This window comes from Camelina sativa, chromosome 17 (assembly GCF_000633955.1).
Source record: "Camelina sativa cultivar DH55 chromosome 17, Cs, whole genome shotgun sequence".
In the NCBI taxonomy this organism is placed as follows: domain Eukaryota; kingdom Viridiplantae; phylum Streptophyta; class Magnoliopsida; order Brassicales; family Brassicaceae; genus Camelina; species Camelina sativa.
The window spans coordinates 974,469-999,398 of record NC_025701.1 but is presented as its reverse complement, the minus strand read 5'-3'; the positions used below and the strand labels follow the sequence as shown (position 1 = coordinate 999,398).

At 38.2% G+C, this 24,930-nt stretch overlaps 7 protein-coding genes and 1 long non-coding RNA gene across 10 annotated transcripts in view; 3 read left to right on the top strand and 5 right to left on the bottom strand.

Annotated features, from left to right (window-relative positions):
- The window catches only part of LOC104754431 (tRNA (guanine-N(7)-)-methyltransferase non-catalytic subunit wdr4-like), a 24,030-nt gene extending 9,480 nt beyond the window's left edge, over positions 1-14,550 (bottom strand). The window contains exons 1-10 of one of the 2 annotated variants that reach the window (XM_019239214.1): positions 14,347-14,550; positions 14,004-14,168; positions 13,700-13,880; positions 13,513-13,569; positions 13,354-13,424; positions 13,191-13,251; positions 13,050-13,109; positions 12,840-12,943; positions 12,703-12,763; positions 12,239-12,629 (exon numbers count right to left, since the gene is read on the bottom strand). In XM_019239214.1, the coding sequence (XP_019094759.1) occupies positions 12,261-12,629; positions 12,703-12,763; positions 12,840-12,943; positions 13,050-13,109; positions 13,191-13,251; positions 13,354-13,424; positions 13,513-13,569; positions 13,700-13,880; positions 14,004-14,168; positions 14,347-14,480 (1,263 nt within the window). In that variant the 5' untranslated portion in view covers positions 14,481-14,550 and the 3' untranslated portion in view covers positions 12,239-12,260. Of the gene's footprint in view, positions 1-12,148; positions 12,630-12,702; positions 12,764-12,839; positions 12,944-13,049; positions 13,110-13,190; positions 13,252-13,353; positions 13,425-13,512; positions 13,570-13,699; positions 13,881-14,003; positions 14,169-14,346 lie in introns of those variants that run through there. The other variant, XM_010476627.2, reaches the window with a different exon arrangement.
- On the bottom strand, positions 699-5,799 carry LOC104754425 (probable transmembrane GTPase FZO-like, chloroplastic). Its single transcript, XM_010476620.1, has 11 exons — positions 5,246-5,799; positions 4,574-5,127; positions 4,385-4,453; positions 3,600-3,797; positions 3,378-3,509; positions 2,842-2,928; positions 2,312-2,752; positions 2,045-2,212; positions 1,558-1,788; positions 1,219-1,334; positions 699-1,105 (listed from the first exon to the last, which is right to left on the bottom strand). The coding sequence occupies exons 1-11, from the start codon at positions 5,745-5,747 to the stop codon at positions 805-807; spliced, it is 2,799 nt and encodes a 932-aa protein (XP_010474922.1). The 5' UTR covers positions 5,748-5,799; the 3' UTR covers positions 699-804.
- On the bottom strand, positions 5,964-8,101 carry LOC104754426 (N-alpha-acetyltransferase 20-like). Its single transcript, XM_010476622.1, has 6 exons — positions 7,957-8,101; positions 7,788-7,878; positions 6,711-6,843; positions 6,539-6,608; positions 6,282-6,342; positions 5,964-6,186 (listed from the first exon to the last, which is right to left on the bottom strand). Exons 1-6 carry the CDS (start codon positions 8,032-8,034, stop codon positions 6,095-6,097), a joined length of 525 nt encoding a protein of 174 aa, XP_010474924.1. The 5' UTR covers positions 8,035-8,101; the 3' UTR covers positions 5,964-6,094.
- On the top strand, positions 8,239-10,122 carry LOC104754428 (pre-mRNA-splicing factor 18-like). The gene is made up of 2 exons (XM_010476623.2): positions 8,239-9,141; positions 9,600-10,122. The coding sequence occupies exons 1-2, from the start codon at positions 8,308-8,310 to the stop codon at positions 10,017-10,019; spliced, it is 1,254 nt and encodes a 417-aa protein (XP_010474925.1). The 5' UTR covers positions 8,239-8,307; the 3' UTR covers positions 10,020-10,122.
- On the top strand, positions 10,299-11,141 carry LOC104754429 (photosystem I reaction center subunit II-2, chloroplastic). The gene has a single exon (XM_010476624.2). The coding sequence runs from the start codon at positions 10,367-10,369 to the stop codon at positions 10,988-10,990; it is 624 nt and encodes a 207-aa protein (XP_010474926.1). The 5' UTR covers positions 10,299-10,366; the 3' UTR covers positions 10,991-11,141.
- On the bottom strand, positions 11,069-12,027 carry LOC104754430 (late embryogenesis abundant protein 3-like). The gene is made up of 2 exons (XM_010476625.2): positions 11,563-12,027; positions 11,069-11,430 (listed from the first exon to the last, which is right to left on the bottom strand). The coding sequence occupies exons 1-2, from the start codon at positions 11,950-11,952 to the stop codon at positions 11,272-11,274; spliced, it is 549 nt and encodes a 182-aa protein (XP_010474927.1). The 5' UTR covers positions 11,953-12,027; the 3' UTR covers positions 11,069-11,271.
- On the bottom strand, positions 19,063-19,628 carry LOC104754432. The gene is made up of 2 exons (XR_762117.2): positions 19,382-19,628; positions 19,063-19,298 (listed from the first exon to the last, which is right to left on the bottom strand). It is a non-coding gene; the product is annotated as an uncharacterized LOC104754432 (long non-coding RNA).
- Positions 22,294-24,930, top strand: part of LOC104754433 (pentatricopeptide repeat-containing protein At1g03100, mitochondrial) — a 10,874-nt gene continuing 8,237 nt past the window's right edge. The window contains exons 1-2 of one of the 2 annotated variants that reach the window (XM_010476628.2): positions 22,294-22,823; positions 23,438-24,420. In XM_010476628.2, the coding sequence (XP_010474930.1) occupies positions 22,718-22,823; positions 23,438-24,420 (1,089 nt within the window). In that variant the 5' untranslated portion in view covers positions 22,294-22,717. Of the gene's footprint in view, positions 22,824-23,437 lie in introns of both variants that reach the window. The other variant, XM_019239213.1, reaches the window with a different exon arrangement.

The following is a 24,930-nucleotide window of genomic DNA, read 5'->3' as shown; positions in this document are numbered from 1 at the left end:
TTTGTTTTTAACAAAATAAAAGGTTTGGTTATCAAGCATACATGTCATTAGATTACAGCTGAGACTTTCATTAGAAAACGAGCAAGGAACCTATGAACAAGCTTTTATATAATGCTAGTCTAACGTTAATTCTAAATAATTTCCAGTATCAAGCATTAACTAAGGTTTATTCTACCAATTTTGGAATTTAAAACTTTTTGAACCAATCCTTACCTAGATAAGAAATTTATGCGCTTTTATCTTTCTAAACCGTAGCTAGCATATGCTGAGAATTACTCTCCATAGAAACCTATACTACGAATCCTTTTTTCCATATTTAAGTCACTAAAGTCAAGAGATTAGTACATTAACAAGAAATTTTAAATGCCCTACGCGGAGAATCGATTGCATATGAATTTTATTCAAGCTATTCACGAACTCCAGGAGAACATAAATCCCAATGACATAAAAAAATGAGTCAACTTATATACTAACCTGTGATGTGAAGTACATATCCAGTTTGAAAACAGAACCGAAGAATATGTTCCCTCCCAAACAAGTCTCCTGAGCTTCGAGTTCATCCAGTTATTCATATCACAATCAATCTGAAAAAAGAAGGAAAAAACCATTATACCAGGGTTTCATGCCCATAATGCTATTGGTTGGTTCTTTCAAGAACCACTCTAATCTTTTGAATTTGGCATTCAATAAACTATCAGTGAGTCACGTTGGAACTGGCAGGTCTTATTCATTATGACAAAGTACATACACTTGTCCCCACTGAACAATGTCAAGAAGGGGAAACCCGACATTGTGTTGGAACAGCTAAAGTCTCATCTCGTCTCGTAATACATGAAGGTTATCAATATCAACTTGTAGCAACTGTAATTTACTTCTAATATCTGATAGTTCTTTCTGAATTCCTAAAAGACGATCAAGTCTTAGCTGAGCTTCTTCTCGGTAAGGCTTGGCAACGATATTCACAAAATTTACTAGATTATTCGTCGCATCTGAAAGATCCTTTTGCATAGCATCTTCTAGTTGTTGAGCCAATGCATCAGCCACTTTATTCACTTTACCAATTATAGCTTGTCTTCGATATGGGAAGTTTGCTATAGCCACATACCTGCAACATCGATTATGTTATACATGCAGCCAGTATATCTTAAATCATAATATGCCTCTAATTGCAAAAAAAAAAAGTATGCAAAGAGGGGAAATTAGAGAAGGTGTTATTACCCTCCAGCGGAGCAAAGACCAAGTGCAAGAAGATCTTCCAGTGTGGTGGGTAGCACTGAGGTTAGAAGTGATGCAGATAGTCCCGCAGCTCCAAGCCCACCAACTGTCACAAAGAACTAGAAAAGGCAAGCAAAACTCTATTATGTCAAAAGTGTCACTCAGATTGATTCTTGAATAATCAGACAAAGTATCTGGGAAAATACGGTACTGAATAAACATCTCTGCCAGGACTTAGGTTCGGATTGAACAGATGGCACAACTAAACAATGATAAAAGATCATGACACCTTAATCGACTGTATTCTAGTTAGAATAAAAGTATTTAATACTTGAAACTCACCACTTCTCGAATATCTTGTTCCAATCGTTTCGATGTGGTTCCGGCACTCAAATTCTGTATCGTTTTCAAGCTGATTTTATCAGTTTTCCGAAGCAAGTCATATGTGTCTATGCCCAATTGAGTTTTCGAATTGAAATATGTCGGCCATTTCTTTTCAAATGATTTCAGGGACATACTTCCTTCACGGGCAGTATTTGATTGTAGCCATTCAGCATATTTTCCAAGCAATTCCTGCACACCAGTAAAATGTAAAAACAAATAAATAATTCCTCACATAATGTTCAAACAGGAAAAAAGATAATGGTTACAAATAGAAGGCACTATGAGTAGCCAGAATCAATTCCCTTAGGGTCAGAAACCAGTAACCAGGCATCAATCAGGTGACAACAAGACAAACTTAGACAATATTTCATTTCTGCATGAATAGAGACCATATCTCAGACCTCCACAGTTAGGCAATACTCAAAGAACAAAGCATCAGACTTACTTTAGCATTTGAGAGTGCTGGAGCGAGTATTTCACCCTGAACTTTGGATGTAGCTGCTACTGAGGCCGAGTTTTCCCCTTTAAACACGTAGGAGATCGCAAGATCGAGACTTGATAGTCGCAGGGTATTTTCTATTAGATCAACAACTTGTAATCTGGCATTATCAATCTGCAATCAAATCCAGACGACAAAACACAAAAAGCCAAGTTAGAACATTCCAATTTCCTCCTACGTGATTCAATAAGATATATCTAATAAAATTTATACCAACGAGAGAGCCTGCCTTCTCCAAGAAATGCTCTCATATTCCATCTTAAGCGCGTATTCTTTAGTTTGATTGATAATCTTTTCTGCTGAAGCCAAGTCTTCCCTAGCAGCTAGGCAATCTTGCCTCACAAGAGATTCCACAGAAGAAAGGAGACGCTCAGCAATCACCATAGGTGTCTCCAATTTAAGCCTTATCCTCTCCATCCCGGTAGCAGTTGAGCTATCCAAGAAGCTAAAAATAAATTTCTCGAGTTCATTGAAGCTCTGGACTCTCCAACTAAAACGAGGATCTGAAACCTCAAGATCATCTCTGCCAACTAAAGAAGCTGTTGAAAGCTTCGCCTCGAGAGCAGACCGTGCGGACACCGGATACAATATCACATTTTCTGTATTAAGCAACTTCCGTGTATTCTCCTTAACAAATGAAATAGCTTCCTCAAGCTGCAGCAGTAAAATTAATATTTAGGCAAGAAAATTCAGCGACTACAGAAACTATTAAGGGAAGGACATAAATCTTGTTTCTGATGAACCTCACGAGCATCACGGTAGATATCAGATTTATTCAGAATAAACATAAATTTCTTTTTCCATTGCTGTGTGTACCGGAGAAACGCAACCTGACAAACACAATGAGATGTAAATCAGCCTACAGTACAATTATGACAGCAGGAAGCTGTAGACGTAGAGATATAATTGACATGGGTATGATAACACTGAGAAGCTTGTTCCTCTTTTGAGAACTTCTGCGGATATTTAAAATAAAAACCAAAAATCTATAGAATCAGTACTTTCATTAATGACCATGTACATACAATTTGCTACGGACGTAAAATCAGTTTTGCTGTACCCAATAACAATTCACTTCTCATGTGTCTTGGCCTAAGCTTACCACAATAGCATTGAACCTAGTGACAACTTCCCCTTCCCTACACAAGGTCTTGATGGTCTATACATGACTTTACTGATACTTTTGTGAAAAAGAACAGATTTAACCAGCTACTAAGGCAGACAGGTATTAAGCAAAAGCAACAACAACAAACATGCCACGAAAAACAGTAACTTCTACCTCACTTTCAGTTAAAGGGCGGTCAGCAGAAAGAACGAAAACAAGCAGATCTGCCCGTGGAACAAATTCTTCTGTAAGACGTTGTTGCCTTTGAAGGATCACATTGGTCCCAGGTGTGTCAACGATATTTATCTGTTCGAAAGGAGAACAACCCCAGTCAATTCCTCCAAATAATTTTAAAAAAGTTAAGGGCACACGATGGTAGAAGTTTGAATGACTCACATCCTTAAGTATTGGTGCAGGAAGATAGCAGATGTATTGGCCATCTGGATGCATTTGGCAACGTTGTTGCTCTCCGGATTCCAAGTCTGAGTAGCACAGAAAAGTGATCTCATTGGTAGTGGGGATAACCCCCTCTTTGAGGTATCTCTTCCCAAGAAGTGCATTGATAACCGTTGATTTTCCGGAGTTAAACTCCCCCTAGTACCACAAAATCATGGATTCCAATAAAATACTTAGTTATATAAAAAAAACTATGTTGTCATAAAAGCTACTTGTCCCACTATAAACATTCTCCAAATTTAAAAACCCAATGCAGAAGAAGATAGGAGTAGTTAGAATTCTATGGAAATCGCATGCAATGCTTCAACAGAATTACACGATAATTTATTTACTCTTATAACCACCAAATAGCAAGAAGAACAGCATACTCGGAAGTCACAAGTTACAAAAAGCGAGAAAACTATGTCCACGTCTCCACGAGCGGATGGTACAGTTAAGAAAAATGCAGTTCCCCTATAACCAAATCTAAAAGCAAATAGGAATAGTAGCATGGACAGTGAGAAAGACGGTGCCAAAATCAGAGGGGACTATGATGATAATTCATCTGAATAATTTATAGACAGCACAATATTGGGAAGCACTACAAGAAGAAGTGACTAGAAGCATGCCCATTGTTATTCAGTGCTGGCAAAAATATGTAACTAAAGATGTTTCTAATGAATATAGAGCTAATACCAATGCAAATTCCTGGAACCACAATTTGACGGAGTTGAGTGCAGAATTACCACTATAACCATTAAAAACGGCTCATCAATCCGGGAAACTGCATCAATTAGAAGGGAGACTTCCTCCATCTGTTATTGAAAAACAGTACCAAGAAGCAAATTAAACCAAATTATAACCGCAGAAAATTTAGCTTAAAACCATTTCAGGAAAACTGACTTTAACTACCAAATGTGTTAAATAAAAATCACCAGTGGAGCCGCCTTCTGGATAATTTCAATCGTCTCTCTCAATGCTGATTTCTCCATTTCTATTATTTGCTTCTGTTTGTCCTCTAATTTTATGAAGCCAGCAGAATTCTTTTTCTCCAGCAAGTCAGTAGCCTCACCAAATGGTTTTTCGTTAAGGATGCCTTCATTCTCGTTCCGTGTTTCATGATTCACAACATAAGGTCCATCAAGACACTGGCGAAGAGCTACATCCCTAGAAGAACGCAGATCTTTCAACGATATAACAAAACCAGAAGCGCCTGATTTCAGCAACTGCAATTCTTCTTTAGCTTCTTCTTCTCCTTTGCTTCTGCAAGTCACAAAAATCGGTATTTTCACGCTCTTCAACAAAGATTCCGCTAATAAACCCACTTGTTCATCTTCACCAGATCCCAGTATAAGGAAATCAGCACCCTCAGAGCTAGAGGCACTTAGAGCAGAATCAACATCCTTCACAATCCTAGCTACCAAAGGAAGAACTACCGAGTCGGGATTGGTTCCCATCAATGTGTTTCTCGCCACTATGGCCGGAAGACCTGTACATATAGCATTTGGAGACATCTCAACCACCAAATTCGGACTCTCCATGAAAATAGTAATGAAAAAATCCTACTAGGGAGCTGCATCGAATGAAGTTGCAGAAATTAAATTTACCTTCGTCGGAGAGAGCAACACCAGTAGCACCAACGGCGGAGGCGATATCAACACGTTCGGCGATCAAGAGGTAAGCACGACCCTTGACAAGTGATTTCAGCAAACAAGCCGCCTCGTAGAGCTTACCGGCGGTAGCTCCGCCATCAATTACAACGATTTGAACCGATTTAGCTAACGCACGGTCGACCAAATCGAGAGTCTCTTCACGATTCCCGCTCATAACCTCATCCGCGTCTAGTCGGAGAAGTAGACCAGGAACGGCGAGTTCGGGACGCTTGTAACCACCAGGGTAAAGAGTTCGCGGCCTAGAAGAAGAAGAAGTCTGATCGGCGGATTCATGCGAAACGTTTCTGATCGAGAGAGAAGATAGACGCCTATGACGTGAAGGAGAAAAGGACGATGACGAAGTTAATCGGCAGCACCGGCTAGGAAACGGTGGTGTTGTGGCGGAGATAAGAAACGGTGACGTCACACATTGCCGGTGAGAGATTAGAGTTCTCATGGAAGAGAGAGAGAGAGAGAGAGAGAGAGAGAAAGTGAGATTTCTTCTTCTGTGTTTCTGATTAGTTTTCTTATCTCTTAAATATCGGCTTGGCCCATCTCAAGCTAATGATGCTATAACACAGACGGCGCGATTAATTATTTTTCAAACCAATATATTTATCAATTTAATTAAAGTTTGATGAATCAAAGTAATTATAAATTTGTGTGGAAGAAATGGAAAAATCAAAATTCAGATACGAAACCACACAATTGTCACATACAATCATCATCTAAAGGATCTTGGAATATTTTTGATGCAAATAAAAAGAACATTCAGTATTTTAACAGTTTGGTCAAGTGAGGGTCTTAATCATACTCTAGTTCATCAGGTGTGATAGGTCTCTTGAGAGGAATCACAGACTTTTTCTCTACATCTCTTGATAATGCCTTCCTCATATCTGTTTTTATTGAGATCAAACGATTTAAGCTTAAATTAAAAAAAAAAAATTTAAGGGCGAATCACTGATAAAAAAGAAGTGGATCAAAGTCTCACCTAATCCATCTTCCTCTCCTGAATAATAGCGTAATACACGCCTATAGATTATGTAGCCAAGCTGCCAAAAAAGAAAGAGAAACGGTTAGTTTTATATCAAAATGGCCATTAACGAAGAATTTTATGAAGGAGGTTTGACAATAATAAACTGAAATATGTAAACTGTGTGCATTTCCCATTTGGAAAGTTCTAAACTTCTTACAATGTCATCAAGATTATGAGGCTTCTAACCAATTTTATAATCCTAAATATATTACCTTTTCATACATCTTGATGGCTGGCGTGTTGGAAGCTCTTACGAAAAGATCCACAAAGTAGGCTTTATCACTGCAATCAACAGCCAGGAGAACAATAATCATTAAGGATCCCGGAAATTACCAGAGAAGAGAACACTAAAACTGAAGATGCTTTGTTTTTGTTAAGTCTTACATCTTATCACTGATATCTTCCAGAAGGTTCATCAGTTTCTTTGCGAGTTGCTGCCTGCGATATTCTGGAGAGACAGTGACGGCAGTCACATGACCATGCCAGGATTCACCCTGTCCTTCAACTTTACCCATAACTGAAAGCATATAGAACATTAGACACATGCATTTAAAATGATATTCATTAGACGAAGTTTACATATATGTTTGAAGTCTCTCTCATACAGCTATAGTTCCTCCATTTTTGTATAAGAGGGATAAATCAGGAACAACAAAATAAGCCACTTACGTGGATTCTCAAGAATATCAACCATAACATTTCAACTATACAAAAGCACATTTTCAGTGATACTGCTTAAGTTTCAAATATCCAAAGGTTTAGTTATACTCTCAGTCCTTTGAATGGATTAACTATACTTCCAAGGTCCCTTTCCAAACTATACCACGGAAAGGGAGGAAGAAGGTTTAAATTCGTGAAATCCCTCTCCCAAAATTAAATTTTGATGTTCTTAACAATGCCAAACGGCTTGAACCAGTCAAGTAACAAGGCACCACAAGAACAGAACTTCAAAGATTCAGAACAATACTGAAGATTATATTGTACCAGTAAAGAATAGCATAACTAGACCTAGAAACATTGAGAAACAGAAAAAGTTGAACCTTGATATAACTCATTCTATGGACATTTAGAAGCCATGCTTTCCTACGACTCTTCTACCCCACATCAAGATTTCTAAAACCACGAACTACAGATGTAGAATTAATACAAGCACAATTAAAGCATCCCTTTTCCACAAAACAACTGAGATAGCTTAGAATTTTGTTTAAACCCTTATACATCAAACAAAAAGGAACAATCAATAAGAATTTACAACTCCGCATGTTAATCAGTTACAAACACAGTCACTCTTCCTATTTTTAATAACATTCCAGTTATATCCACCTGATAACCAAGAAATAATATCAATAGGAGAAAAGATTATCATCTAAGTTTAAACCTAAAAGTAAACATGATCTCCACGAAATTTCACAACAACTGTTCCTAAACAAACGCATAGAAGAGGAAAAAAGATTATCTTACTGTAACCCATGACACGATTGCCAGGACCTTCGGCAACATGAAAATAGTCAGGCCATCTCGCTAAGTAGGTCATGTAGAAGGACATATTGAACTGTTTCACGAAACAAAAAAATCAGTGGATAGCAATAATAAGACCAAAAATTACGAATAAGAAACACGGAGAGATTACTGTTTCAGTAAGGTGGTCTAGATTCACAGAAGTGAATCGGAGAAGGTCGTTGCAGCTGAATCTACGTATGGTCGTCATCTCTTCTTTCTCTCTCTCTCTCTCTCAAATCCCTTCGAGCTTCGTCTGATTGATTTTTCGGAAGAACGAAAGACGAAACAACAAAGCTATTTACATGGGCCAATTAGAAAATTTAATAAAGCCCATTTATATTTGGGCCTAGAACACTGATGACGTCATGTATATGTTTTTTTTACATATAAAATATAGGCAAAATTCATTACCTCCCGTCGTCGGCGACCATCTTAGATAGAATCAAATCCTCTCGGCGGCGATTGAAGAAGAAACCTTGAGATGGATCTGCTTAGGGAAGAGATTCTGAAGAAACGTAAGAAGCTAAATGAGGAATCTGGTGGCAAGAAGTTCTTCAAACGATCTGAGATCGAGCAGAAGAAAATCCAGAAGCTTCGAGAGGAAGAACGACGCGAGAACGAGATTAAAGCTCAGCGGAGAGCCGCCGGTGGTGGAGATGGTAAACTATCCGGTGCTCCTGGTTCTTCTAACGCTACTGCATCTGCGTCTTCCTTATCAGACGCTGCTGCTGCTGCCAACGCCGATTCCAAATCCCTAACCGACGAGCGAAACATCGAAAACCTAACTCTCCCGAGGCAGGAAGTGATTCGTCGTTTGAGATTCCTTAAGCAGCCGATGACTCTCTTCGGAGAAGACGATCAAGCGCGGCTCGATCGACTCAACTACGTGTTGAAGGAAGGATTGTTCGAGGTTGATAGCGATATGAACGAAGGACAGACGAATGATTTCTTGCGTGACATCGCAGAGCTTAAGAAGAGGCAGAAGAGTGGTATCATGGGAAAGAGGAAGAGTAGAGATGAGAGAGGTAGAGATCAAGGTGACAGAGGTGAAACGAGGGAAGATGATCTTAGTGGTGGTGAATCGAGTGATGTTGATGCTGATAAAGATATGGAGCGTTTGAAAGCTAACTTTGAGGATCTATGCGATGAGGATAAGATTCTTGTGTTTTACAAGAAGCTGTTGATTGAATGGAAACTGGAGCTTGATGCTATGGAGAACACTGAACGGAGAACTGCTACAGGGAAAAAGATGGTAGCCACTTTTAAGCAGTGTGCTAGGTATCTTACTCCTCTCTTCAACTTATGCAGGAAGAAGGTAAAGATTCTTGCTCTTTCCCATTGTTGTTTACGTGTTAATCATTTTGCTTGACTTGCTATCTAAACGGGTAAGGGAATTGTTAGGGAAGTAGTCTCTGTTTTGAAGTAGACTATCTCAGTTATATCTAATAAGCTTACAGAACCATCTTGAATTGGGGCCTAGGTTCCATTAGTTTGGGTACTTTTTATTTCAGATGTTGTGACAAGAAGGAGTTTTCAATATTCTATTGCTAGGTCGACATTTAGAACATAGAATGGCAAGTAGGAATCTGTTATAAGCACCTTGAATTGGCCATTGAGGCATCTGTTATCTTCATTTAGGTGAAGAGAAATAGGCTTGAATGTTGGGTGCAAATTATGTTTCTCTCTTTCTGTCTTATAATGTTGATAATATATACTTCTACTTATGAGGTCTCCTGAACTTGATCATGATATTTATGGTCTTTAAAATTGCAGGGTTTACCAGGTGACATTCGTCAAGCTTTAATGGTGATGGTTAACCACTGCATAAAGCGAGACTATCTCGCTGCAATGGACCACTACATCAAACTAGCTATCGGGAACGCGCCATGGCCCATTGGAGTGACTATGGTTGGTATTCATGAACGTTCAGCACGAGAGAAGATTTTCACCAACAGTGTTGCACACATCATGAATGATGAAACCACTCGCAAGTATCTTCAGTCAGTTAAAAGACTGATGACTTTCTGTCAAAGACGTTACCCAACGATGCCTTCTAAAGCCGTTGAGTTCAATAGCTTAGCCAACGGAAGCGACTTACAATCCTTACTCGCCGAAGAGAGATTCTTTGGTGGTGATCGTGAACGAGTCTCGGAGGAGAGACTCCGGCTTATGCCTTCTCAGAGCGATAGCTAGTCTCAGAGTGTTTTCTGCTTTGTTGTGTTTTGTTTTTTTGTCAAAACATTGACTCTGTATTATCTCGTCTATTGTATTAAGTTAAAACGTTGACCTGATTCTAGTCTTACGTGGCATGTAGGAAACATATCAAAACTCACATAACGACAGCGGTTAAAGATCTAGGAAGGGTAAGAGGAGAGTCAAATCTTGGAACCTTATTGGTCCATATGATATGATCACCTTATCCAAAAATGTTCGATTCTCATCAACTCTCTCGTTGCCAGATTCTATTAAGCCATTTCATCTTAATTCATTTACTTCACAAAGAAAGATTTAGAGAGGGAAAAAACAAAAAAAGAGAGATTATGGCAACACAAGCCGCCGGAATCTTCAGCCCCACCATAACAACCACTGCTTCCGTCGTCAAGAAACTCCACCTCTTCTCTACAAGCCACCGTCCCAAGTCTCTCTCTTACACCAAAACCGCCATCCGCGCCGAGAAAACAGATTCCTCCTCTGCTGCCCCAGCCACTGCGGTGAAAGAAGAAGCTCCGGTTGGATTCACACCCCCGCAGCTAGATCCAAACACACCATCACCAATCTTCGCCGGAAGCACAGGAGGTCTCCTACGTAAAGCACAAGTAGAAGAATTCTACGTCATCACATGGACCTCACCGAAAGAACAAATCTTTGAGATGCCAACAGGGGGAGCTGCGATAATGAGAGAAGGACCGAATCTGTTGAAACTAGCGAGAAAAGAACAGTGTCTGGCTTTAGGTACGAGGTTGAGGTCAAAGTACAAGATTAAGTACCAGTTTTACAGAGTGTTCCCTAACGGAGAGGTTCAGTATCTTCACCCGAAAGATGGAGTTTATCCAGAGAAAGCGAATCCAGGAAGAGAAGGTGTTGGACAAAACATGAGATCTATCGGTAAAAATGTTAGTCCCATTGAGGTTAAATTCACTGGGAAACAATCTTATGACTTGTAAGATTTTTATTCGCATTTTTACACAATGCTAGACTAAAAAGAAGTACCTATCGAGTATTCGAGTGATACCATAACATCGTAGGTGAACTTCTCTAATCATTAAAGATCCGTTACAGTTGGGACAAATGGTCTAACCATTTTCTTGCAACCAAGAGTGGAGAGTTTCTATAAGCATTATAAATGAGCCACTTGATAGATTAAAAATCTCTTTTATTCCTTCATGTACAACTTCATAGTCTTTCATTAGTGACCCAAGAGATACCAAAAGGAAGCGAAACTGAGTTAGAGGTGTTGATTAAGCCTTGCCCCCGCCGACATGGAATCTGCCACACCACCAGGAGTTGTCTTCATCTCTGAACTGCTTCTAAGTTCCGCTCCAACCACCGCCTCAGCATCTTCACTTGTCACCACCTTGTCTCCTGGAAGCCTCCCCGCCGCATCCTACACAACCAAACAAATCCCAATGCACCAATTTAGACTTTTACAATGAAATCCAACAACTTCTCCCCTATAAGTCATGTTTTTATGAAATAAAGTAAACGATCAAAAATGTAATTTCAATGTGATCATTACTGTGAGAATGTCTTCTATCGTCACTTTGTCTTCCTCCAACACCGTCTGTTCGTTAGCAACAGCAGCCGCCTGAGCCGCTGCGGCAAGACCACCGGGACGAGTCTTAAACTCACCTGTGGCTCTACTTTCAGCCGCTTGTATCGCAGCTGCGTCTTTACGGTTAACAGGCTTATCACCAAGCGACAAAGCCGTAGCCTCCAAAGCCTCTCCAATCGTAACCGTGTCTACGGATCGCATCTTCGCAACCGTTGGATCGGGTTGAGGGAAACCAACGCCTTGCTTTCTCGTCACGTCATCTCCGGAGACGTTGAAACCGTCGCCGTATTGATCATGTGGCCGTGTGTTTTCCTGATCTCTTGGCCTTTGAGGAGAATGCTGATGCTGTGCCATTGCTTTGTTATTGTGTTTTTTTCAATTCGAGGCTTCCTCTTCGGATCTTTAGTTTCGTTCTTGGATCTTGAAAGTAAACGAATCATATACTATTAGTTAGATGTCTACTTAACACGTGGATGTTAACTTCACACTTGTCTTGCCGCATGTTGATGACATGGATCGTCATTTTTGGATTTTATAATTGTAAAAAAAAAAAAAGTAAATAACAGTTTTGTAATAGTAATTATGACAGTTACATAATGATCAAAGATACATCGAGAGAATCAGAAAGACAGAAAACAAAATACAAATTTGGCAAAATGCAATTATTGTGTGGTTTTCTTATCGTTTCTGGTTCTTTTTCTGAACTCTCTCTTCTCGTCAGAGTATTGCTTCTTCATCAAAAGGCTGGACATTGCTGCTCTCACAGCTTCTGCCGCAGCACTCATTACACTCTCTTCTATTGAAACTTTACCTTGCAATTGCTCCAACAGTTTGGTCCCTCCTGGAATATGCTCGTCTCCAAGGATTGAAGATGATTCGGTCTCAATGCACGAGATGACCTGAACCCTTGAAAAACCAGGATGGTTTGAACCAGGCAGGTTTGAGGCTCCTGATACCATCCATAGTAATCTTGTTGACGCACTTACAGAGATACTTGTGGGGATGAAACTTTCTCCAGGTATTTTTATCACCTAAGAGAGATAATTTACCCGGTTAAATTATGGGTTTTGCTGATTTTACTGGATTTGCTAACAAGAGTCATACCTTTGTGATAGAGAGAGTATGTGCTGCCATATCACAGCTCAACAAAAAAATTCCTTGAAAACTGCATTTGAGATTAAAAATGGCAATCAAACATCTGATTTAAAAGAAACGTATGTGGGCTAAAGTATTGGACTTGCCTTTGAACTGTTACTGCTGCAAGAGAAGAATTTGGGATAGTGCATATGTCCGTAACTGTGACTTGGGTTGGCGTCTCACTTTCATTAGACTCTACATGTCCTGCCTTCAATAGGCACAAACAGAAATCAATTATTCTGATGAGTATTAAGAAGATAACAAAACCAGATAAATAAAAAGATCAACTAACGAATGAGGATAGAAAGTTATACCACTGTACTAACTTCACATGTGTCGAGAAGAGACCCAGATGTAATATCCCACAGTCGAACCTGAAATTAACAACATTAGAAAGGAGTTAAGCATCACTCACTGGTCGTAAGAATCGGAGGGGAGACTTTAAGATCACTTACAGTTGAATCTCCACTTCCAGACATGAGATATTCGCTGACAAATGCTGTGCAGGTGATGAACCTGTCGAGAATTGAAGACAATGTGAAAATAGTTGTTCAGTAATCATCTTGTTTACAATCTTTTCTTTTGTAAAAAACAATGAAACTATTACTTCTCACTTACTCTGTATGACCAAGACAAAAACTCTGTATTTCATGTGCCCCTTCTAAAGGTTTCTTGGGGAAAACAGTCACCTGTGATGGCAACCATAATCACCACTATAAGACCAATCCGAGCAAAAAAGGCGACAGGTTGTGCATTAGTGGATTAGACTAGGCTTACCCTTATCTTAAAGTCCCGGTCTGCACTAAGAATATATTGACCATTCGGGGAAAACTCCTACAAATAAGAACACGAACAGATGAGAATGAATGACATAGTCAGTTAAAACTTGAGATTTTTCCTAACGCAACAAGAGAGCCGAGAGAGAGACCATAGAAGAAAGCGTTTTGACAAAAGTTTATCTTACCAGGCTAGTAATAATACTACAGTAGTGGGAAAGCAGTTGCGCACCCTTCTTACTAGGTAAAACTTTACCCTCTAAGATCCCATCCAACTCGACCACCCATACAACACCAAACTTATCGGCATAACAAACATGTGAATCATCGCTACTTATAGCAACTGCAGGAACTCTCTTCTCAGAACATCTGCCATTATTATGAGTAAATACGTTTAGGCAAACTTAAAGCTACATAAAGTAGTTGAGACACATAGAAAAATAAAAAGCTTGGAGCTTTCTAGAGGAGTTGAAAATATTGTTGCTAACTTACATAGTATTTAGGCAAGTCCAAGACTCGGTAGACCAAATCTTAACAAGCTTGTCATCTCCCGCAGAGACAAAAAGCTTACCAGTTGCAGCATAACGAATAGCTCTAATGGAATCTTTATGAGACGACCCATCAGATTCATCCACTAAAGTAACAGAACAATTCTCTCTGTCGATAAAAACAATTAAAAGCAATCGGTTAAACTAAACAAACACTCTCATGTCAAGTCAAAACTAAACATTCCTCCTCTCAAGTCAAAAGCAAACTCTATCGTTTCAAAACAAAATCGACGACGTAATTGAAAGAGGCAGTGAGAGAGAGAGAGAGAGAGAGAGAGAGAGCTTACATAAGATCGAATACACGAAGATCTGACCCGACAGAGACAGCAACAGATTTCTGAGATGGATGAACAGAAATCAATGCAGGAGCAACTTCGAGTTTGCTTTGGATTTCTGCATCTTCTATGTGAGTTTCTTCCATTGTTGTTACACAGAGAAGAAAAAGGTTGGAGCTTTAGGGTTTAAAGCAGCCACAGTCAAAACCCAGTTGATTTTTATTATATTTGGATTGTTTGGATGTTCGTCTAATCGTTCTCTCCTTAGAGGTAAGAAATCGAGCCGTTAATGGTACTCGCTTCAGATGCGCGTAAGACTGATTTTCTGGCATGATAGTTTTTATTGGGCCGGAAACAAGAAAAGCTTTACGGCCCGTTGGACTACTTTAAAGATTCTGGATCATCATATTGTTTGAGTCTTTTTATTAAACGAAGTTTTGAACAGTTTTGAACCCATGCTAAGCATGAGTTTATTTAATATATTTTGATGAAAATTATATATGATTGAAGACAAATATGAATTATTATCTTATAGAAAAATTTAAATTACTATTAAAGCCAAACTTTTATTCCGATACACCAAAATTTTTAAAAAAATTAAAAATCAGTTGTGCTAAAAAATCAAATCTGAGCAAAAGAATCATGGATTTAACTGAACGTCCAGGAGAGGCGGATCGGACATTCGAACTGGTGACCTTGCATATACTAATCCATTTTTTTACGGCCAGACAAACGAAACGCTTTTTAAATCATGAATTAATCTTATTTTCTCATATTTAATATTACAGCCACCATCTATGTTTTCGTGTTTTTTTTCCATTGTTTTCTTACTTTTCATATTCTTTCTCGTCATTTTTATTGTCAAATTTTCATGATAATTATCATTATTACTTTTACCGTCCGATTCTTCGTTATACTCTTCTTCTTCCTCTTCCTCATTTGCGTTCTCACATTCTCCCACTTAATAACTTGTTAACCCATCAAACTCCAAGACCAAAATCATTACCTATTTTCTCACAAAATTTCATGGATCAGCATAGTCACCACATGCACTCAATTATTGATATTTCACCTGTATACTTACTCGGTTTTAGATCCACATGTATTGAAACTTCTTGAATCAAAATCTTAATACTATAAAATTGCAAATTACTTGCAGAGAAAGTAATATGAACACATGTATAGCTAATAAAAAGTGTGTTCGTCGTCGATCTTTTTTCTTTAAACCTAAAAAATTAACTCAAACAACATCAAATCAAGGGTCTTGCGACGTCAATCCTTCAAGCTTGCTGCTCATTCGTAGTAGGAAGCATATTAGTCTTATTTATAGTGGTTCTCAGCCATTATCTAAAAATTTTATAGCCAATGTGGGACGTTGTAAATACACTTATTTATAAGTTTTTAATATAAAAATTTTACATAATTTCAAAAATGTTAAATCTTGAGATATCTGATTTCGGTTGGTCGTATTAAAAATTTTAATATAGAAAATCCTGTAAATTTTAAAAATGTTAATCAGTGACATGTCAAATCCTGATATGTTGTTTAAAATCCTATGTGGACGCCGTAAGAAGCTTAGACCATCATTAGTGGGAGGGGTACTTCCCAAAATTCTTTTATTAAAAAGTAATTAAAAAATACAAAAAATAGAAAGAAAGGAAGAGAAACTTTTCTCAAATTACTAGGGGAAGCAACGTTGCTCTCTCTTTTCCTACACTTGTCAATATGTTATTAGTTACATATTAAATTTTTTTTTCTTTGAGCAATGGTGAATGGTTCTCTACTAATGATGCTCTTATAGCTCCAACTTTTATTAGTATAGATAATTATAATATTTTAAACTTTTAAAATTGGACTCTTGGTAAATCAAGCTTCCTGCTCATTCATAGTTGAAAGCATATTAGTCTTATTTATAATGGTTCTTAGCGTTGTCTTACAAAATTATAGCCGATGTGTGACGTTATACATTCTTTTATTTATAAGTATTTTAATATAGAAATTTTACATAATTTCAAAAATGTTAAATATTGAGATGTCTGATCCCGATTGGTAATTAAAAAAAAATCTGAATAATTATAAGATTTTAAACTTTTAAAATTTTAAAAATTGGATGTCTGGTAAATTAAGCTTCCTGCTCATTCATAGTTGAAAGCACATTAGCCTTATTTATATTGGTTCTCAGCTATTGTCTAAAAAATTTCTAGCCGATGTGGGACGTTGTACATTCACTTATTTATAAGTATTTTGATATAGAAAGTTTACATAATTTTATAAATGTTAAATATTGAGATGTCTGATCCTGATTGGTTATTAAAAAAAATCTGAATATATAAAATCCTGGAAATTTTAAAAAATATTAATTAATGACATGTCTAATCCCTAGTAGTTGTTTTAAATCTCATGAGGACAGCTTTAAGAGCTTATAGCTTCTACTTTTATTAGTATAGATTTGTTGTTTAACTCTATGAAGATTAATTAGGTCATTTTACTGTTAGTCACTCACTACTCACTAAGATGATATTTACATAGAAGTTTGAATAAGCTTTGTTTAGAGACTTATGTATAAAATACCTGAATCTATGCATCGTATTTTGAACTATCCTAAATTGTGTCTATGCTTATCATTAAACCAAAAATGTTACCATATAATTAATTCAAAAGTAAACAACCTAAGATTAGTAAAAGCTTTTAAACTTGTTAAATATGTCAGCTGAGCCTAATGAAAAAAATAAGCAGGGTTGACGGTTTGGTTCACACGAAATCTTAAAACATAAGCATTAGGCTCAGCTGAAATTGAAACACAAAAATAGGAAAAAAAAAACAAAAATGAGAGAATTTAACAAAAAGAAAATAATTAACAAAGAATAGAACTAATGATCATATCCTGTCTTTATATGATCTAAAATTGATTCTACCTAGCATCATCAATTTGCTACACTCTCGAAATTATTCAGACAGTTTTGACATCCAAGCTGTTGTTGCTGAGTATACCAATGAAAGAGACGTTCCTGACAGAGTTCAGTTAGGACTTGAAGGTGAAAGTATTCATTTTACATCAATCAAGGAAAGTAAGTATATGGATATCTATTAACATTGTCATTTCATCACAGCATTTTTTTTTTTTTAAATTTGTTCCATGTTTTTTGTCAGAAAAATTATAGGAGGGGGATACTCAAGAAATAAGAAAGCAAGAGGCGGATAAGGAAATCATTAGTCGGATGCTTGATTGGTCACGTCGGTGTTCATATGGCGTCCTCGTCCTCCTTACATGCGACATAGACTATGCGAAATACATGCAGCATATACAAAACATTCCTAATTTAGACACTATACTCGTCTACCTTCCACGTTCTCTTGGAAAAAAACAATTGAAGAAGTATCCAATAAATGGAAGATACGACTGGGAGAATGTACTTTTAGGAGGGCCATCTTTGTTAAAAACGCTGGCAGAAACTGGGATAACTGGATCCACGGTGGTGGCAATATCTGATGGAACACCGGTGGTGGCAGGCTTAAACAGCATCGTTTGGACAACAATCATGGCTGATGGAGGAATGCAGAGTGGTGCTGGAGGAATGCAGAGAGGTACTGGGGGATTGCAGAGCGGTGGTGCTGGGGGATTGCAAAGGGATGGAGGAGTGCAGAAAGGTGATGGGGGATTGCAGAGAGGTGCTGGAGGATTGCACAGCGGCGCTGGAGGATTGCAAGGGGGGGAGGAGTGCAGCAGGAGAGAATAAAATAAAAAGAAAATAGTTTACAAAGAATATAACTAATGATCATGGATCATATCATGTCTTGTTTTTTCTTTAATAAACAAAAAATAAGCAAATATTAAGAAAAAAATAAGTAAAATATAAGCATTAATATAAAAATGTAAGTAGTAATATTAAACAAGATGACAAAAATAAAAACAATTATTGAGTAGTGTGTATGATTGCGCACCTAAAAGTATAAGATTTAAAGAAATTATATATATATATATATAAAACATATATTAATGGCCAAACGGATTAAAGCACAAGAATATGAATTAAAATCTAGGTTGACTTAATTGAATTGAATTTAAGTAAGATATGTACTACAACATGGTACCATTTGTCAAATTGAATTTCTAATTATTCTCGTTGAAATTTTTGTAAAAGAAATCATTGCATGTAATTTATGGTATGCTTCTTGTCAACGGCCAAAAAGATGCATGCCCTTTTATAGGGTACAAAAAAGAAGAAGAAGAAAAGAAGTACTTAACGTTGTACATGTAATGCACTAATGCTTATGGTCGGATGACTCTGTTCCTGCGAATTCGGTTTATTCGGTTAATTCGGGTCGGTTTATTCGGTTATCGGGTTATTCGGAATCTGAAAACTCTACCGAATCTAACCGACTAATCGATCGATTCGGTTCGGTTCGGACACGGTTATTTCGGTTCGGAGGTTCGGTTATTTCGGTTTTAAGTGAAACTTGTCAATAAACCAACAATGTCGAACAAACACAACACAACAACAACTAAATAGAATATGATTCATGACATTTAACTGCTTAAGATAGCATACAAGTCATGTTTACAAAAAACAACAAGTTCAAGTGTTCATCAGTCAATCCTACTTCTCTTATACATAAAGAGACTATGGGAGACAATTTACAAAAAACCACACTTACAAAAGTCTCCATGAATGTCACAAAGATATTAGGAGACAATTGCCAAAAGTTAAGTCACTTGCCAAAAGTTAATAGAGAGAATGAGAATTGACAATATACCAATGATCCTTTCCTCTTACCTCTAGGCATTTGGTATATTGTCATTCTCTACTTACTTCATTCCAAAAAATAGTTAACTGTTATGAGTTTTTTTATGCAAAAGATGTAGAGAAAGAGAGACAACCTTTTACTATCATTATTTGGTTCTAGTCTCCCTTGTTCTTCTCTAGATCACGGATCCGCAATTGGATGAGTCGCATTCTGTGTAGCTACACAAGGAAAATGTTGCAAAATTAGTCATTAATCCACAAAAAAGTAATGAAAAAGGTAAGAATTAAGAGAAATGGGTTACCTAAGGACTCATGAAACTGCAATTCTTCAAACATCTGAACTAAGCTTGCTAATTTCTCTGCTTGAATGGTATTCCTCAGCCACTGTTGGGTGCAAACCAACGACTCAACCATAAAAGGTGACATAGAACTGCGATACGGGTCCAAGATCCGACCACTTGTGCTAAATGCGGATTCAGAAGCAACCGAAGATACTTGAACAGCAAGGATATCTCTAGCTAGCTCAGATAAGACTGGGAATTTAGAACTGTTTCGCCCCCACCAAGATAGAACATCAAAGTCCAATCCCAAAGCAGTTACAGTCCTTGCCATTAGATAAGTCGAGTTCCACCTGGTTGCAACATCAAGACATAAGCTTCCTCGACCTACGTTCCCTGTGTCGACCCTCAACAGAAATGACTTCAACCGATCACCTGATGATCTCACATACTTAATCGCATTTCTGATGGACACTATACTCCTTTTTGCTTTGGATAAACCATCCCTCACTATCAAGTTGAGGACATGCGCACAGCACCGCATATGAAGATAATCACCATTACTAACTAAAGCATCAGGTCCTCTCATGATCAAAGCATCAGCGAATACCCTTAGAGCCTTGTCATTCCCCTTAGCGTTATCCACTGTTACTGTGAAGACCTTCTCAATTCCCCACTCTTCAAGACAGGCTACCAAATGCTCAGCAATTGTATCACCTTTGTGATCTGTCACTGGCTTGAAACTGATAATCCTCTTCTGCAACTTCCAATCTCTGTCAATCCAGTGGGCTGTTACCACCATGTAGCTACAAGAAGTCGTGGGAGCTACCCATATATCAGTTGTCATAGACACTCTCTGCTTCTCCTTACCAAACAGCTCCTTCAAAGCTCCTTTCTCTCTCAGATACATACTGTATATATCTGTTGTGGCTGTCTTCCTGCAATGGACCGTATACATGGGAAGCATGTTGCTGCAAAATCTCCTAAAACCCTCAGACTCCACAAATGCAAACGGCAGCTCATTAAGAACGATCATCTCATTCACAGACCTTCTGAACAAAGCTTGATCATACTTGATTGCAGTCATTACACCACTGCTATCACCAGCCAACACACTCTGAGTACCACTCTCTAGATGCATCTTGTACATCTTACACCTACTAATGTGATTCTTCATTGCACTTGTTCCATGAATCACTGTGTCACATCCTAGAGCTTGACCACAGTACCGACAGTTGGCGAGGGCCTGATCATGTGCTTGCTGAATAAAATGCTCCCAAACCGGAGATCTATGAGCTGGCTTTTTCCTCGGTTGAGACGGTACAGTAGAAGTTGTAGCCTGAGTTCGTCGTCTCTTCCCACCAACTGGAGAAGCTGTCGGACCATCATCAATCTCTTCTTGTAGAACCGGGTCAATGTTCTCTTCCCCAGAGTCATGAGACATCTGTTAAAAACAACAAGTGAAAAAGATCAGTCCAAGTCTAAAGACTAACACTAACAGTACAAACAAAAGCAAAGATCAGTCCAAGTCTAAAGACTAACACTAACAGTACAAACAAAAGCATAGATCAGTACAAGTCTAAAGACTAACACTAACAGTACAAACAAAAGCATAGATCAGTACAAGTCTAAAGACTAACACTATCGGACATCAAAAGCAAACAATGAAACCAAACCCAACACATACTTAGTTCTAACTACAACAGACATCAAAAGCAAAGAATGAAACCAAGAACAAGACATACTTAGTTCTAACAAGTAACAAGACATACTTAGTTCTAACAAGTAACAACACATACTTAGTTCTAACAAGTAACAACACATACTTAGTTCTAACTACAACTATCGGACATCAAAAGCAAAGAATGAAACAAAGAACAAGACATACTTAGTTCTAATAAGTAACAACACATACTTAGTTCTAATTATAACTATCAGACATCAAAGGCAAACAATGAAACCAAAGGATACTTAGTTCTAATCGGACAACATAAGCAAAGAATGAAACCAAACCCAACGAATGAAACCAAACCCAACATAAGCAAAGAATGAAACCAAACCCAACTATCGGACATCAAAAGCAAAGAATGAAACAAAGAACAACAAATCCTAGAGCTATACAACGAATCAAAGACGGACAACAATAAAACAAAAGGATTAAGACAAAAGGATTACACGATGCTTTACAACAAAAGGATTAAGACAAAAGAACTTACACTGAAGATTAAACACAAGGTTGATCAGGACAACACAGGATCAGATCAGAAACTCGAGAATCTCTTTCTCTGTCGCCGCTAAGAGGAAGAGTTTAGATAGATTAGGTTTAGGGTTAGAACTAATGATATAAACCGGTGTATTAGCTTATATACCTAGGGTTAAATTTCGGGTTTCCGTCGGTTTTGTCTCTCCGAACCGAACCGAAGACAAAACCGAAATTTTTTGAAAACCATTCCGATCGGAATCAAAAAACAAATATAACCGAACCGAATTGTCCGAATCTCGGTTCGGTTCGGTTCGGACAATTCGGTTCGGTTCGGATTCCCAGGCCTAGAAAAAATGCTGTGATAAGGCGGACCTAGCAAAAATTATTACTGGTGGAATCGAACAGGCAACCTCAAGCAAATTTCACCTTGTTCTCATGCCATTCTGCTACTTAGCTTTTTCTGCATAATGTAATTTTTTTTGATATTTCAATACTACTGGTGGCAACTGCCACCACAAATCGAAACGTGGGTCCGCCCCACTGATGAAATGACAATGTTAATAGATAGATATCCATATCGCATCGTATTTTGGATTAATCTTATGTATTGTGTTTATGCTTATCGTTAAACCAAAAATGTTACCATAGAATTTAATGAAACCAACCCAAGATTAGTAAAAGCTTTAAAATTTAAACTTTAGCTGAGCCTAATGAATGAAATAAGCAACGGTTTGGTTCTAACATGTAACAGTTGATAGACCGGACCATTTATTTATTATCACTGAATGAAATGGTTAAATGTTAATAATACCCATTTCACACATTCCTTAAGAATATTTCTTCATTTTAATTTTTAGGTTAAGCAAGGTTCTTCTCCCCCAAGTGATTAGGGTTTAGTGGGTTCTTCCCACCTGTCATCATCAAATGGTTATTTATCCTTAATTACCAGTCGTCTGGTCAATAAAGTTTTTGTCTTGTTGTTCTAATCTCCCGTTAGTGCTGAATGTTTGCTGGTTCAGTTCACGCACCAACTGTTCGATGAAATGTCTGAATGAAAACTAGGAGACAGTTTTCATCAAATCTCGTACCAGCCCAGAAGCTTCAGTGTTGGTGTTAAAGAATTGACGAAGAAAAATAACATCTTTCAGATAAAAGCGATGTTGTCATGGAGGAAAACGAAGCTTCGGGCTGTTTTACTTCACCAGTCTCGTTTGACTTCTTTGTTTCGTGGAGTTCTTCTCCTCGACGCCATTGAAGTTACAGGTACTCAATCTCGAGCTTCTTTACAACATGGTTTGGCGGGTAAAACTGTTCTGTATAACGCCAGGAACCCCATTGTGTTATCTACACTTCGTACTGGTACCACGTTCCATGTACGGTCTATCAAAATAACAGAAGCATTTTCAACAATTTCTGGATCTATATTGCTTCAAGCCAGGGATCCTGCTAAACTTAATGAAGAAATTCAAATTGCAGTTGATGAACATAGATGTGATGAAGCTTGGAGATTGTTTGAACAACACATGCAAATGGAAGGGTTTCCGCGAAAATCTGTTGTCAACAATGTTTTGGTTTGTTTTGCTGAGAGTCTTGATTCCAATTGGCTACAAAAGGGTTACACTTTAGTGGAACAAGCCTACGAGGAGAGTAAACAGAATTTGCTGGAGAAGGAACCTCTGTTATATCTCTCCTTGGCTCTCGCCAAGTCTGGCATGGCTGTTCCTGCATCAACGATCTTGAGGAAGCTGGTTGAGACAGAAGAGTATCCTCATGTGAGTTCCTGGTCTGCGGTGTTAGGACATATGTCTCTTGCGGGTTCAGGAAGTTATCTTTCTGCGGAGTTGGTTCTTGAGATTGGTTACTTGTTTCAGNTACAGGTACTCAATCTCGAGCTTCTTTACAACATGGTTTGGCGGGTAAAACTGTTCTGTATAACGCCAGGAACCCCACTGTGTTATCTACACTTCGTACTGTTACCACGTTTCATGTATGGTCTATCAAAAGAACAGAAGCATTTTCAACCATTTCTGGATCTATATTGCTTCAAGCCAGGGATCCTGCTAAACTTAATGAAGAAATTCAAATTGCAGTTGATGAACATAGATGTGATGAAGCTTGGAGATTGTTTGAACAACACATGCAAATGGAAGGGTTTCCGCGAAAATCTGTTGTCAACAATGTTTTGGTTTGTTTTGCTGAGAGTCTTGATTCCAATTGGCTACAAAAGGGTTACACTTTAGTGGAACAAGCCTACGAGGAGAGTAAACAGAATTTGCTGGAGAAGGAACCTCTTTTATATCTCTCCTTGGCTCTCGCCAAGTCTGGCATGGCTGTTCCTGCATCAACGATCTTGAGGAAGCTGGTTGAGACAGAAGAGTATCCTCATGTGAGTTCCTGGTCTGCGGTGTTAGGACATATGTCTCTTGCGGGTTCAGGAAGTTATCTTTCTGCGGAGTTGGTTCTTGAGATTGGTTACTTGTTTCAGAATAACAGAGTTGATCCACGAAAGAAGAGCAACGCATCTTTGCTTGCAATGAAGCCTAATACTCAGGCATTGAACATTGCTTTGGCGGGTTGTTTGTTGTTTGGGACAACACGGAAAGCTGAACAGCTTCTTGATATGATACCAAAGATCGGTGTTAAAGCTGATGCAAACTTGTTAGTAATAATGGCTCATATATACGAAAGAAATGGGCGGCGAGAGGAACTGAGGAAGCTTCAAAGGCATATAGATGAAGCTTGTAACTTGAATGATTCTCAGTTTTGGCAATTTTATAACTGTTTGCTCATGTGTCACCTGAAATTTGGGGATCTTGAATCTGCTTCGAAAATGGTTCTGGAAATGCTAAGAAGAGGAAAGGTAGCAAGGAACTCACTTGGAGCCGCCATTCTTGGATTTGATACTGCAGATGATGATAGTTTGAATCTCAAAAAAGTGTCTGGAAAAGGATCGGAGATTAAAGAACACGATAATCCCGAAACTAAAGGGGTTTCTATTCACAGTATGATTCCCTATGATGAGTTCTCTAGAGACAGGAAGTTTTTGAAACTTGAAGCTGAGGCTAAGGATGTTCTTGGTTCATTGTTGGCTAAGTTGCATGTACAGGTCAAATTGATTACCTCCAAACGCGGTGTTCTGCAGCCGACGGAAGAGATTTATGTGAAATTAGCAAAGGCATTCCTGGAAAGTGGGAAGATGAAAGAGTTAGCAGAGTTTCTGTTAAAGGCAGAACATGAAGACTCCCCTGTTTCTAGTGATAACTCGATGCTGGTGAATGTTATCAACGCTTGTATTTCCCTAGGAATGTTGGATCAGGCGCATGATCTACTCGATGAGATGCGTATGGCTGGGATAAGAACCGGTTCTTCG

What these genes read in the sequence shown, in the direction of transcription:
- LOC104754428 (XM_010476623.2), top strand. Translation starts at nt 8,308, where the DNA reads ATGGATCTGCTTAGGGAAGAGATTCTGAAGAAACGTAAGAAGCTAAAT. An exon ending in TCAACTTATGCAGGAAGAAG is followed by an intron (nt 9,142 to 9,599) that starts GTAAAGATTCTT and finishes TTAAAATTGCAG; the next exon opens with GGTTTACCAGGTGACATTCG.
- LOC104754426 (XM_010476622.1), bottom strand. Translation starts at nt 8,034, where the DNA reads ATGACGACCATACGTAGATTCAGCTGCAACGACCTTCTCCGATTCACT. An exon ending in GAAGATATCAGTGATAAGAT is followed by an intron (nt 6,609 to 6,710) that starts GTAAGACTTAAC and finishes TGTTGATTGCAG; the next exon opens with TGATAAAGCCTACTTTGTGG. An exon ending in CCATCAAGATGTATGAAAAG is followed by an intron (nt 6,343 to 6,538) that starts GTAATATATTTA and finishes CTTTTTTGGCAG; the next exon opens with CTTGGCTACATAATCTATAG.
- LOC104754430 (XM_010476625.2), bottom strand. Translation starts at nt 11,952, where the DNA reads ATGGCACAGCATCAGCATTCTCCTCAAAGGCCAAGAGATCAGGAAAAC. An exon ending in CGATAGAAGACATTCTCACA is followed by an intron (nt 11,431 to 11,562) that starts GTAATGATCACA and finishes TTGGTTGTGTAG; the next exon opens with GATGCGGCGGGGAGGCTTCC.
- LOC104754425 (XM_010476620.1), bottom strand. Translation starts at nt 5,747, where the DNA reads ATGAGAACTCTAATCTCTCACCGGCAATGTGTGACGTCACCGTTTCTT. An exon ending in TGTTGCTCTCTCCGACGAAG is followed by an intron (nt 5,128 to 5,245) that starts GTAAATTTAATT and finishes CTATATGTACAG; the next exon opens with GTCTTCCGGCCATAGTGGCG. An exon ending in CAGCACTCTCAAATGCTAAA is followed by an intron (nt 1,789 to 2,044) that starts GTAAGTCTGATG and finishes ACTGGTGTGCAG; the next exon opens with GAATTGCTTGGAAAATATGC.
- LOC104754429 (XM_010476624.2), top strand. Translation starts at nt 10,367, where the DNA reads ATGGCAACACAAGCCGCCGGAATCTTCAGCCCCACCATAACAACCACT.